Consider the following 12,741-nt stretch of genomic DNA (forward strand, 5'->3'; position numbering starts at 1 on the left):
CGTGAACCTCCACAGCTCGGGTCTAGAGACACAGCAGCACAGAGTGGACGCAGACCAGAAAACGTATCGGACCCATTTGAATTCTACACAGAATGCTATATTTTAAAGCGATATGGTGGAGATTTGGAGGAGAAACAGTTCGAGATTAGGAGGAAACTGCGGCTTTACCGAGCTCAACGGCTCTGGCCGAGCTGTGATTTAAACGAAAAGCTATTGGCTATTTTTAAAAAGGGGAGGAGCTGCTCGATATGCCCCGCCCTGTCTTAAGACCCTTTTCACATTTCCATCGTCATAGTCGGATAAAATGATATAGCGGTGAATGAGAGAATACATTAAACATATTTTTTATGTTTCCATTTACTCAGATAGCAATAGAAAAACTCAACAACAGTGTTTTCACAATTTTCAAACAGGAAAAAAATAGAGAGAGATTGATAACGTCAGTCAGAAGAGAGAAAGCTGTCAACTTTACTGTTACTCCAGTGATAACCAGCTTCTTTTTTTTTTTTTATTTGATGCAAATATAATAACATACTAAGTATAATGTTATAATAACCTCCTTTTTTAAATGAAAATATAAAAAGGTTTGCAAGGTTTATGATGCCGCTGACTGTTAAAACCCGTCAACACAGCCCGTGAAAAGGTTTCAGGCTTTAAGGGCCACAAAATCTGTCATTTTCAAAACACTATATGAGGATATTTAATCAAATCTTTTAAGATTAAGTATTAAGATTAAGATTAAGTAAAATTGATTAAGTATCTTCAGAAAATTTTAGTTGCGCAGCTGTCAATGACGGGAGAGACATTTTAAATTCTTTATTGTGTTTTGAAGATGAAGTCTTACAGGCTTGGAACGACATGAGGGTGAGCTAAATTGATGATTATTTTTGTATTTATTTTTTCATTTTTGGGTCAACTTACTCTTTAATTTCTCATGAATAGATTTGAAAAGTATTTTCATTGTTTCTTATGAATATGAAATTTGGCCAACAAAATAAAAGTTTAATATTTCCTTGTCCTCCTTTGTTTTCGTAAAATATAATAATCTCACAGTGGTGAATAGGCTACATATTTCCCAAAGTTAAAATCAAAATATGAAATATAAATATGTTCATCAAAATTGTCGTCATAATTACATACATTAGCCTACAAACAACATGAATACCAGCATGTTCAGCAACCGAGGCACTGGCAGCATAGGACTATGATCCTCATTAGCAGCAATAGTGAAGCCAGCCCAGGTTTGCGTGGGAATATATTAGGAATTCTACTATGGCGAGGCCAAAGTTCTGAATATTCATAGGCAAGTTACCAAAGAATCCAACGTGACGCCTAACCAGTATTCATAAATGAGTCACAACGTCTGCCTTTCGTAAAACCAGGTAGGCGTCCTGAGGGAACGTCATGAAACTTAATAAATATTCATGAGCAAAGCCCTCGTCATAGTAGGTCGTGAAATCGGTGTTTGTTCTCTTCTACTCTCTGACTCCAGGTACGACGATCGATTAGTCGGGTCTGAGCAGGTGTTTTTCCAACTCACCAGTTTGTGTGTGTATGTTGTAAACAGAAATTCATTTCCTGGAACACAACAAAATGGCATTTCGTCCAAACCATAAATGCCTTTAGTTGCTCTCTGGGAAGTAATAAAAGTTGAACGCTAAACTTTGGAGATATACACTATATTGAAAGGTAAGTCATCTGATAGCGTCCTTCACGTTCTTTCGATTTTGACTACCAAAGCTAAGGTCCATTTTTCCTACTAAAATGTCATTTGTCTTAGTGAAATTAAAACTAACACCGGAAAGAAGAACTGAAACTAGTGAAGCAATTGTGACTGATTTGTTTACTATGTATTCAACCTCTGAAATAACATAAAATGGGTCTAAAATTCAGTCTGTCTGTCGTTCCTTGTCTTTGAGAAGCCTGATTTTTTTTGTCCTTTCCCCCCACAGTTGACTAGAAATGCTCATATTTATCCTCCTACTGTGTAATTTCACTTTATGTGGACACTGTGCTTGTACGAGAAAACCCCTTCAAGTACAAGCAGGTCAAGACAGTGAAGGTGGGCAATGCTTTTCTTTTTTTAAAACACTGATAAAAGCACATGCTCTAATTAAAATGCCATCATGATCTGGTGTCATAAGTGCATGTTTATGAATTTTATAATCAGGTGATGATTGTTTGTTTATGTTCATATCATTATGTTTCTATCAAATTATGTTGTCTAAGTCATCTCCATCTCTGTTTCAAGCTATACAGTGATATAATATTACTAATGGTTATTTGTGGATTATATATTTTTAGTCACATGTGGCATTTTATTTGTGGCGTGTAGTGTTTGTTGTGGACCAGGAGGCCAACACTTTTTTGGGACGCCACCTGTTGTACAACCGCTTCGACTTTGAGATCTTCACCCCGGGTAATCTGGAACGGGAGTGTTACGAGGAGATATGCAACTATGAGGAGGCTCGGGAAGTCTTTGAGAATATCCCTGATACAGTTGAGTAATCCCTTAATTATTGTTATTGACTAATGAATCAACATTTAATTCATTACACAGCCTACGACAACCACTCCCAGTTAAAAGACATCGTCATATGTACTTGCCCATGGGTTGGATTTGGGCAGAAAAGTCTTATTTTTATGCAGTAGTACAAATGAAAATATGATACCAAAGTGTGTTTGTTTGGAGCGACACACTCCCTGCACTCCCACCATCTGATGATCAGTTCTAAATATGTCTGCATTAACAAACACTTATTTGTTGATTTCATACTGGACATTAATTCGCATTTAATTTCTGTTTTGACAGAATGCATTTTGGAAAAGTTATACCGAGGGTAAGTTTTTGACGCACGTACAGCTGAATAATTTGCCCTCAACAGAAACTGCAAGAAAAAACACTGAAATCTTCTCATTCAAATCTTCTCATTCAGAAACTTGTTCATCCAGAGTTTTTAGCATACTATTTTAATATTCCCAGTTTGCCAAAGTTCCACTTCTTTTTAAACAGCTTATGGATTGTGTCCTTGTGTTTGTCTGAAAAAAAGAAAGAAAATGCTGTCATTTTTCTATATATGTGGAATCCTTTCCTTGTACACTACCGGTCAAAAGTTTTTTTAGGCCTGGTTTCACAGACAGGGCTCAGATTAAGCCAAGATTAGGCCTTTTTTTAGGTTTAAAATAAATGTAGGTAGCTTTTATAAACATGCCTTAGAAATAAACATTACAGGTGTGCATCTTGGGACAAAACAATAGCAGTGACATATTTTAAGATTTCAGTGCAAGTTGCTTTCAGTTAAAACAGCACAAACATGCATTTTAGTCTGGTACTAAACTTAAGCCTTGTCTGTGAACCCAGGGGTTAATGTTGTTGAAAGAAGTCTCACCACAGCTGCACTATATATATATATATATATATATATATATATATATATATATATATATATATATATATATATATATATATATATATATATATATATATATATATATATATAATTCATCATTACTTCAGTCTTCGGTGTCACATGATCCTTCAGAAATCATTCTAATATGCTGATTTAGCACTCAAGAAACATTTCTTATTATTATCATTGTTGAAAACACAAAAATTATACTTTTATTCAGCAAGGATGCATTCAATTAATCAGAAGAAACAGTAAAGACATTTATAATGTTAAAAAGATTTATATTTCAAATACACTGAGCAAAATTATAAATGCAACACTTTTGTTTTTGCCCCCATTTTTCATGAGCTGAACTCAAAGATCTAAGACTTTTTCTATGTACACAAAAGGCCTATTTCACTCAAATATTGTTCACAAATCTGTCTAAATCTGTGTTAATGAGCACTTCTCCTTTGCCGAGATAATCCATCCACCTAACAGGTGTGGCATATCAAGATGCTGATTAGACAGTATGATTATTGCACAGGTGTGCCTTAGGCTGGCCACAATAAAAGGCCACTCTAAAATGTGCAGTTTTACTGTATTGGGGTGGTCCGAAAACCAGTCAGTATCTGGTGTGACCACTATTTGTCTCACGCAGCGCAACACATCTCCTTCGCATGGAGTTGATCAGGTTGTTGATTGTGGCCTGTTGAATGTTGGTCCACTCTTCTTCAATGGCTGTGCGAAGTTGCTGGATATTTGGCAGGACCTGGAACACACTGTCATATACGCCGATCCAGAGCATCCCAAACATGCTCTATGGGTGACATGTCCGGTGAGTATGCTTGCCATGCAAGAACTGGGATGTTTTCAGCTTCCAGGAATTGTGTACAGATCCTTGCAACATGAGGTCGTGCATTATAATGCTGCAACATGAGGTGATGGTCGTGGATGAATGGCACAACAATGGGCCTCAGGATCTCGTCACGGTATCTCTGTGCATTCAAAATGTCATCAATAAAATGCACCTGTGTTCGTTGTCCATAACATACGCCTGCCCATACCATAACCCCACCGCTACCATGGGCCACTCGATCCACAACGCTGACATCAGCAAACCGCTCACCCACACGACGCCATACACGCTGTCTGCCATCTGCCCTGTACAGTGAAAACCGGGATTCATCTGTGCAATAATCATACTGTCTAATCAGCATCTTGAAATGCCACACCTGTTAGGTGGATGGATTATCTCGGCAAAGGAGAAGTGCTCACTAACACAGATTTAGACAGATTTGTGAACAATATTTGAGAGAAATAGGCCTTTTGTGTACATAGAAAAAGTCTTAGATCTTTGAGTTCAGCTCATGAAAAATGGGGGCAAAAACAAAAGTGTTGCGTTTATAATTTTGTTCAGTGTAAATGCAAATGCTTGTATCACAATTTCGACAAAAATAGTAAGCAGTTTTGAACATTTAATATCAATATTTGTTCACCAATAATAACTGATAGTAACTGAGCAGCAAATCAGCATATTAGAGTGATTTCTGAAGGATCATGTGACACTGAAGACTGGAGTAATTATGCTGAAAATTCAGCTTTGCATCACAGGAATAAAGTACATTTTAAATTATATTACAATAGGAAGCGGTTATTTTAAATTGTAATAATATTTCACAATATTACTGTTTTACTGTATTTTTGATCAAATAATACATATCCTTTTATTTTTTTATATTGACCGGTTGTGTATGTACTTATTATTTCTGTAGTATTATATTTCAAAGAATGAACGTACAAAGCACTGTCAGATATTCATCATCAAATAATAATAATAATTTATATTTTTTTTATTTACTTGTTTTCTTTTATTTTTAGATTTGATAACTTTTGGGCTTATTTCCACCTGTACTCACAGATAAAGGTGAATCCCAATCAAAAGTTGATGTAACAGCGCTGCTGGTGGGCATTATCTCCGCTGGAGTCTTTATTATAATAGTTGGCCTTGTTATCTGGTACTTCTGCCAGGGGAGGAATAAAGACCATGGCTTCCGAGGGTAAGGCTTTAAAATAACAAGTGTGAACAACATTCTGTATGTTTGAGACAATTATCCTAAGAGTTGGCGCCTGAAGAGACTGAGAACAATGCTTTGCCTTTTAATTTCAGCTCCTTCAGACGTCGATCCAACCGAAGCAATGCCTCCGTGATAATCCGGAGACTGGAGGAGGTTTCTCTGCATCCTCTTCCTCACACAGACTCCGATGGGACCCCAGGTGCTCCTGGTTTACCTTCTTATGAACAGGCCATCGCCATCACTGGACCACATGATGCCCCACCTCCACCATACCCTGGGTACAGACACACAATTTCATTTCATGTGTTCCCTTATGTAACCTCTGTGTCATTTTTATAACACCTCTATTATGTCATTTAGTTATTTATTACCGACCATTTAACTTTTCTTAAACAATGTCAAAAACAATTTACAGTACACTAATTGCCATACCGGCAAGCAACTCATGGTTAATTGTAATCACTGTTGGGTTTTAATTGCTTTCCAAAGAGAAAGTTGCTGCCTGTTTTGAAGTCTCTTCTACACCAGTGGTTCTCAATCTTTTTGATTCCAAGGCTTCCCATTTTCCACAGCAAGGCCCCATGGGTCATTCCGTGTCAACTCAACTCAATACATTTTTTTAATTTGTTAATATGTTTTCTTAACATAAATAGTGATGAAAGTGAAAATATTAAATGGCATGGAAAAATATTTACTGAGAAATCCACTGTTTTGTCACCTACAATTTAAAGCCAAATTACAGGGGGGAGAAAATGTCTATTAGTAAATTCTGTTGTCTTTAACAATCAATGTGAAATTGTTTATCAATGCTGACAGTTTATAGGGAGAATGGGGAGAAGCACTTTTCTTTTCTTTTTTTTCCCAAAGTTGGCATGCCTGTAACTCAATGTTTTTTTTCTGGTTGTTAACAAACCTTTCTTTTGGTATCTTAATTTTTAAGGCTATACAGTGAGGAAAATAAGTATTTGAACACCCTGCTATTTTGCAAGTTCTCCCACTTGGAAATCATGGAGGGCTCTGAAATTGTCATCGTAGGTGCATGTCCACTGTGAGAGACATAATCTAAAAAAAAATCCAGATATCACAATATATGATTTTTTAACTATTTATTTGTATGATACAGCTGCAAATAAGTATTTGAACACCTGTCTATCAGCTAGAATTCTGACCCTCAAAGACCTGTTAGTCTGCCTTTAAAATGTCCACCTCCACTCCATTTATTATCCTAAATTAGATGCACCTGTTTGAGGTCGTTAGCTGCATAAAGACACCTGTCCACCCCATACAATTAGTAATAATCCAACTACTAACATGGCCAAGACCAAAGAGCTGTCCAAAGACACTAGAGGTAAAATTGTACACCTCCACAAGGCTGGAAAAGGCTACGGGGAAATTGCCAAGCAGCTTGGTGAAAAAAGGTCCACTGTTGGAGCAATCATTAGAAAATGGAAGAAGCTAAACATGACTGTCAATCTCCCTCGGACTGGGGCTCCATGCAAGATCTCAGCTCGTGGGGTCTCAATGATCCTAAGAAAGGTGAGAAATCAGCCCAGAACTACACGGGAGGAGCTGATCAATGACCTGAAGAGCTGGGACCACCGTTTCCAAGGTTACTGTTGGTAATACACTAAGACGTCATGGTTTGAAATCATGCATGGCACGGAAGGTTCCCCTGCTTAAACCAGCACATGTCAAGGCCCGTCTTAAGTTTGCCAAAGACCATTTGGATGATCCAGAGGAGTCATGTGGTCAGATCAGACTAAAATAGAACTTTTTGGTCATAATTCCACTAAACGTGTTTGGAGGAAGAAGAATGATGAGTACCATCCCAAGAACACCATTCTATTCTATTCTATTCTACTGTGAAGCATGGGGGTGGTAGCATCATGCTTTGGGGGTGTTTTTCTGCACATGGGACAGGGCGACTGCACTGTATTAAGGAGAGGATGACCGGGGCCATGTATTGCGAGATTTTGGGGAACAACCTCCTTCCCTCAGTTAGAGCATTGAAGATGGGTCGTGGCTGGGTCTTCCAACATGACAATGACCCGAAGCACACAGCCAGGATAACCAAGGAGTGGCTCTGTAAGAAGCATATCAAGGTTCTGGCGTGGCCTAGCCAGTCTCCAGACCTAAACCCAATAGAGAATCTTTGGAGGGAGCTCAAACTCTGTGTTTCTCAGCGACAGCCCAGAAACCTGACTGATCTAGAGAAGATCTGTGTGGAGGAGAGGGCCAAAATCCCTCCTGCAGTGTGTGCAAACCTGGTGAAAAACTACAGGAAACGTTTGACCTCTGTAATTGCAAACAAAGGCTACTGTACCAAATATTAACATTGATTTTCTCAGGTGTTCAAATACTTATTTGCAGCTGTATCATACAAATAAATAGTGTCGTGGAAATTCTTTCACGACTTTAAATAATAATTGGAAGACAGCGGGAAATTTCAAAAGTTATAAAGATCTTTATTTCTTGCAAGAAAGGCTGTTCACACATCAGTCAGAGTCTGATATGGAAGGGCCCCGACTTCTCCTTTTTGCCCAGCTTATATACTCTTTAACACATCCTGGTCTGTCTCAAAAGATCGCCTTGGTTTACCTTAAAAGGCAACACGTCTTTGTTCAACATAACATAAATTCTATCTAGACAGAACAATATCACGTCTGCAAAAGTTTTCTGTTGTTTAGCTGCTTCATTTTCACACATTTTGCCTATCTTTAATTTGATCAAAGCTGTGCACATACTTTTCACACTTGAAGTACAATAGGTCACTTGAGTACTCATAGTCTCTTTGCTACCCAGAACATTTTGTTCCTGCAAGCTTATATGATTATATTTCTTTAAATGCTTATGAGTACAAATAAATGTTCAACGTTAACACAAGTTGCACACATCTGAAAATAAAAACACATCTAAATGTAAAATTTCCATTACAATAGTTAAAAAATCATACATTGTGATTTCTGGATTTTTTTTTTTTTTAGATTATGTCTCTCACAGTGGACATGCACCTACGATGACAATTTCAGACCCCTCCATGATTTCTAAGTGGGAGAACTTGCAAAATAGCAGGGTGTTCAAATACTTATTTTCCTCACTGTATATGGTTCAATACCAGAGATAAGGGGATCTCAACGTGGCTCTAGGAGTAAATTGTACATATTTTCAGTGGTCCAAAAAAATTCACTTGGCAAACAGCTGATACTTTTTTTTTTTAAGAGGAATGTCTAAAGAACAAATAATGCTGAAAGTTAAAAAGTGCCTATATGTATTCACATAAAAAGATTAATGTGCCTCAACTTTGCTATTTCAGTGTTTGTTTGTTTTTTTTTGGTTCTTAAATATTGTTAAAATTAGTATGTTCAGTGCAGTTGTTTTGATAGAAGAAAAGAAAAAAACATTTTTTTTTTTTTTGTTGTTCTTCAGACATTCCTCAAACAGTATCAGCTGGTTTTCGGCCATTGAAAATGGTAAAGTTCAACAATTTGCACATGGAGCCGCATTGAGATCTCTATCTCTGGGAATTAACCATATAGGGCCTTAACACTGAACAAACCAAAAGAAAAGTTTAAGATAAATATCTAAAAAGATATTGAGAGACTGTATCTTTATTACTTCTTGAGTAACAGTCACGCAAACTGGAAAAATAATATTTATGGCACTCAGACAGGGATGTCCTACACAATTATTTCAATAGAGGGAAACAGTTTTAACATGTTTTGTTATTTAGACATTTCTCTTTAAAAGAAAGAAGTATCAACTGTATGCAAAGTGACCCACATTAGTTTTTTGACCACTGAGTGTGTGTACAATTTAACAATTTACTTATAGAGCCACATTGAGATCCCAATATCTCTGGGAATTACTCATATAGGGCCTTACAAATGAGCATACTAAAAGAAAAGTTAGTTAAAAACCAAAATCTTAAAGGATATTTAGATATCTTTATTACATCTTGAGTTACAGGCATGCAAACTTGCTAAAGTCAACAGATTTTTACGAATAGGCCTACCCATCTATGTGTAAAAATAAAATGATGTAATTTGGCTCCAAATCTCAGGTGAAAATTGTCATTCTGACCCCCCTCCATAGTGGATTAGTAAATATTCATCCATGGCATTTAATATTTTGGCTTTCATCACTGTTTGTCTTTCTTCAGAAAAAAAAAATATTAACAAAATCGAAAATTTTAGCTTGGGTTTCCCCCCCAAAATTTGGTTGATTTGACACAGATTGACCCCTATGACTTTTCCAGTTTTTCATGATGTACTGGATAAGTTGCATTAAAAAAAAAAAAAAAAAACATTTAAGAATGCTTTTTACTCAAAATATCTACTCAATCAAGTATTTTAGAGCTTTGCTGAACTATAAAAAATAATATTCAATATAGATGTCCATGGTGTTAAGAGATTTTATTACTTTACATAACTTTTCCAGGTCTAAAAATGTTAAAATTGAAACTCCTCATATATATCCAGGTTTTCCAAGACAAATCCTGGTTCCTCAAAAAAAAAAATCCAATAAGTAAATTCAAATAAGAATTATCTTGATTTTTAGTTGTTTTGGCTCATTTTAAATCATTTTACGTCATTATCTCGGAAGTTTGAGAACCACTGCTCTACACAAGAACGAATCAATTTTGCAATCTATTTTTTTTATAGTGTACTTTCAGTTAAAATGGTCACAAATCTAATCCCGCACATCTAATATCTGTCCGCAGTTCCAGGCCAGGCAGCACCAGAAGATAACCATTCATCATTTGCCAAACTAAATCAGGATGGACTGGAAAGATAACTTTCAAAATCTAATCACTTGTTGTAAATTCTTTTTAATTGTGTTTATTTAAAACTATAACCATTGAAAACCAGTTTTGATATTAATTATTTTATTATAACAATAAAAAGTTGATCGTAACATACTGGGTTATTATGAAGGACATACAGATACAAGTGTACATGTAATTTTATAATTTTGTTAGATTGTTATAGAGATCTAGTAGAGTGTGACTTACAATTAGTGTATTTACTGGATCAATATTTGGTCCTACATTTGTGAGAAATAATTCTGTGATCAGCAGCACACCAAAAACAAGATTACCTCCTCTAACGTTATGACACTCATGCCAGGCTGTGTTGTTTGCACTAAACCTTGAGCATAAAGATAAATCATTTCTGTTGCTTTCATCTTATTTAGTCATGTCTTTTCGTTCTGTTGGCAGATGTAGAGCATGCATACCCAGCCATGTTGCACAACGCGACTGACAGACACAGTTACTCTAGAGCTTTCTGGAGGCTGAAGCGTCTCTTTGATGCATTTTACATGATAGGCTCTGGTGTTATCGTCATAGGGATACTAATAGACTTTATAATAAAATTTCTGCTTTGACTATTTTTGTATCTTAGTGTTGTCTTGTTACATTTTGGTGCATGATGAAAACTATTGGCATATTAATTACTATAGGTGAAAGAAGTAACTTTTAGGTACAGTATTAATACATTTTCACACTCTGTTTGGAGATATCTAATATTGTATGCACTATGCAGATGTTAGGCAGATTAGTGGGAAAGTGTTTGCTTGCAGTAAGCCTATTTAAGGGGACGTTTTACACAACAGTTTTCAACTAAAAACGGAAAACTTTCTATGCGTTTTGGTCGTTCATTTACACGACAACGCCGTTTTGGGTGCCTGAAAACGCAAACTTGTGAAAACGGGTTTCAAAATGCAAGTTCGTCTCCATATAAACCATACAAAAATGCAAATTTGGGAAAACAGTGATGTCATGTGCATGCGTGTCACATGAACATTTTGTTTATGTCATTTTATCTCATCTGCTTCATTCCTATTTGCCTGGGTTCTTATTTGGGTGAATTTCAATCAGTGTTTTTGCACCATTGAAAGGCACTTTGGGACGCCATTTGTTGAGGCGTTTCAAACAAAGTGAACAATTGAATCCCTTCATGAAGGGAACATGCGATGGTCACTTTAAGGAAGCAATTTAATTATTCATGGTCATGTGACCCAGGGTTGCAAATCCTCACGATTCATTTTAAATTTAGATATGGCAGGAGAGTTGGAGTTTTGTTTTGTTGTGATATATAGACACATTTGTCATGCATTTCATATTTAGTTTCATAGGTAAAAAATGTTTTTAATGCTTAACTTATAAAGTTAAGAGCAGATCGAGAACACACACACACATAAAGCATATTTTAAAAAGGGCGTAGGGATGCTCATTTCCGATTGGAAATTGCCCTTAGTCCCCTTGTTTGCTGCACTGTTTGTATGTCCAATCATCTTTGTCTAGTATTTTTATGCCTGTGTTTCTCCTCTTAGTTGTCGGTTCTCGTTAACGTCATAGCCAAGTTTGGTTACGGTTTATCTTCTGTTTATTTGTTAATAAAGTATATTGCATTTATCTTCTTTGTCGTGTTGGATTACCTACACTACGCCTGACAGCGTGTTGCGTGTTCAGGCTATAGGTGTGTATAGTGTTTCTTTACAAAGTGACATCGCCACCTACTGGCCTGGCAGCATAACACAGCATTTTTAGTCGTTCTTGTGGATCCATGTAAACGGGGATTGCTTTGACAACGTTGTCGTCTGTACAAACAGAATGTTTCGTTTTGTTGTGATATATAGACACATTTGTCATGCATTTCATATTTAGTTTCATAGGTAAAAAATGTGTACATGAAACTTTTCAAAAAGGCTTTTATTTACATATGCATGAAATCTGAGAGCTTTCTGTCCCTCCATTGACAGCTACGCAACTACCACTTCGATGCTTCAAAAAGTTCATAAAGAGATCGTAAAACTAATCCATATGAATTCAGCGTTTTGTCCAAATTTTCTGAAAAGACTCGATCGCTTTTTATGATACAGATTAAATTTAGACTGTTTATTCTCATATAAGCATTGATCAGCGAACACAAACAGAACCTGCTTGATGCACAAGAACAAACCTCATTGGTGCTGACGTGCTGCATAACACGAGAATGAACATTAACTTTGGACAAAACTGCTCAAATTATATGGATTAGTTTTACGAAATGAAAGAATTTACATTTTTGGGTGAATTATCCCTTTAAATCAGCCAAACCACTTGGCATTCTTCTCAAACCACAGCTTGAGAACCACTGTACTAACACACCTGTCTGAACTTGAAGGAAAGTCTAAAAACTGACTAAGACAAACAACAAAAATCATTTGATATTTAAATGCAATGGCATTAATGCATCATTGGGGCCCACTGTGAGTGAACATAAACATTTAGA

The 12,741-nt window shown here is 36.3% G+C and overlaps 1 protein-coding gene across 2 annotated transcripts; it reads left to right on the forward strand.

The window, feature by feature from the left end:
* Nucleotides 1-1,442: 1,442 nt before the first annotated feature.
* Nucleotides 1,443-11,881, forward strand: prrg4 (proline rich Gla (G-carboxyglutamic acid) 4 (transmembrane)). 2 transcript variants are annotated; one of them, XR_014030600.1, is made up of 8 exons: nt 1,443-1,689; nt 1,953-2,062; nt 2,336-2,499; nt 2,813-2,840; nt 5,311-5,449; nt 5,560-5,745; nt 10,188-10,284; nt 10,686-10,854. XR_014030600.1 is itself a non-coding variant. In XM_081372044.1 (7 exons), exons 2-7 carry the CDS (start codon nt 1,963-1,965, stop codon nt 10,213-10,215), a joined length of 645 nt encoding a protein of 214 aa, XP_081228170.1. In that variant the 5' UTR covers nt 1,443-1,689; nt 1,953-1,962; the 3' UTR covers nt 10,216-11,881. The 2 variants fall into 2 exon arrangements, 1 of the variants encoding a protein (XP_081228170.1); XM_081372044.1 differs by having other exon boundaries at nt 10,188-11,881.
* Nucleotides 11,882-12,741: the final 860 nt, after the last annotated feature.

Source organism: Scardinius erythrophthalmus, assembly GCF_964197995.2.
Source record: "Scardinius erythrophthalmus genome assembly, chromosome: 8".
NCBI classification, from domain to species: domain Eukaryota; kingdom Metazoa; phylum Chordata; class Actinopteri; order Cypriniformes; family Leuciscidae; genus Scardinius; species Scardinius erythrophthalmus.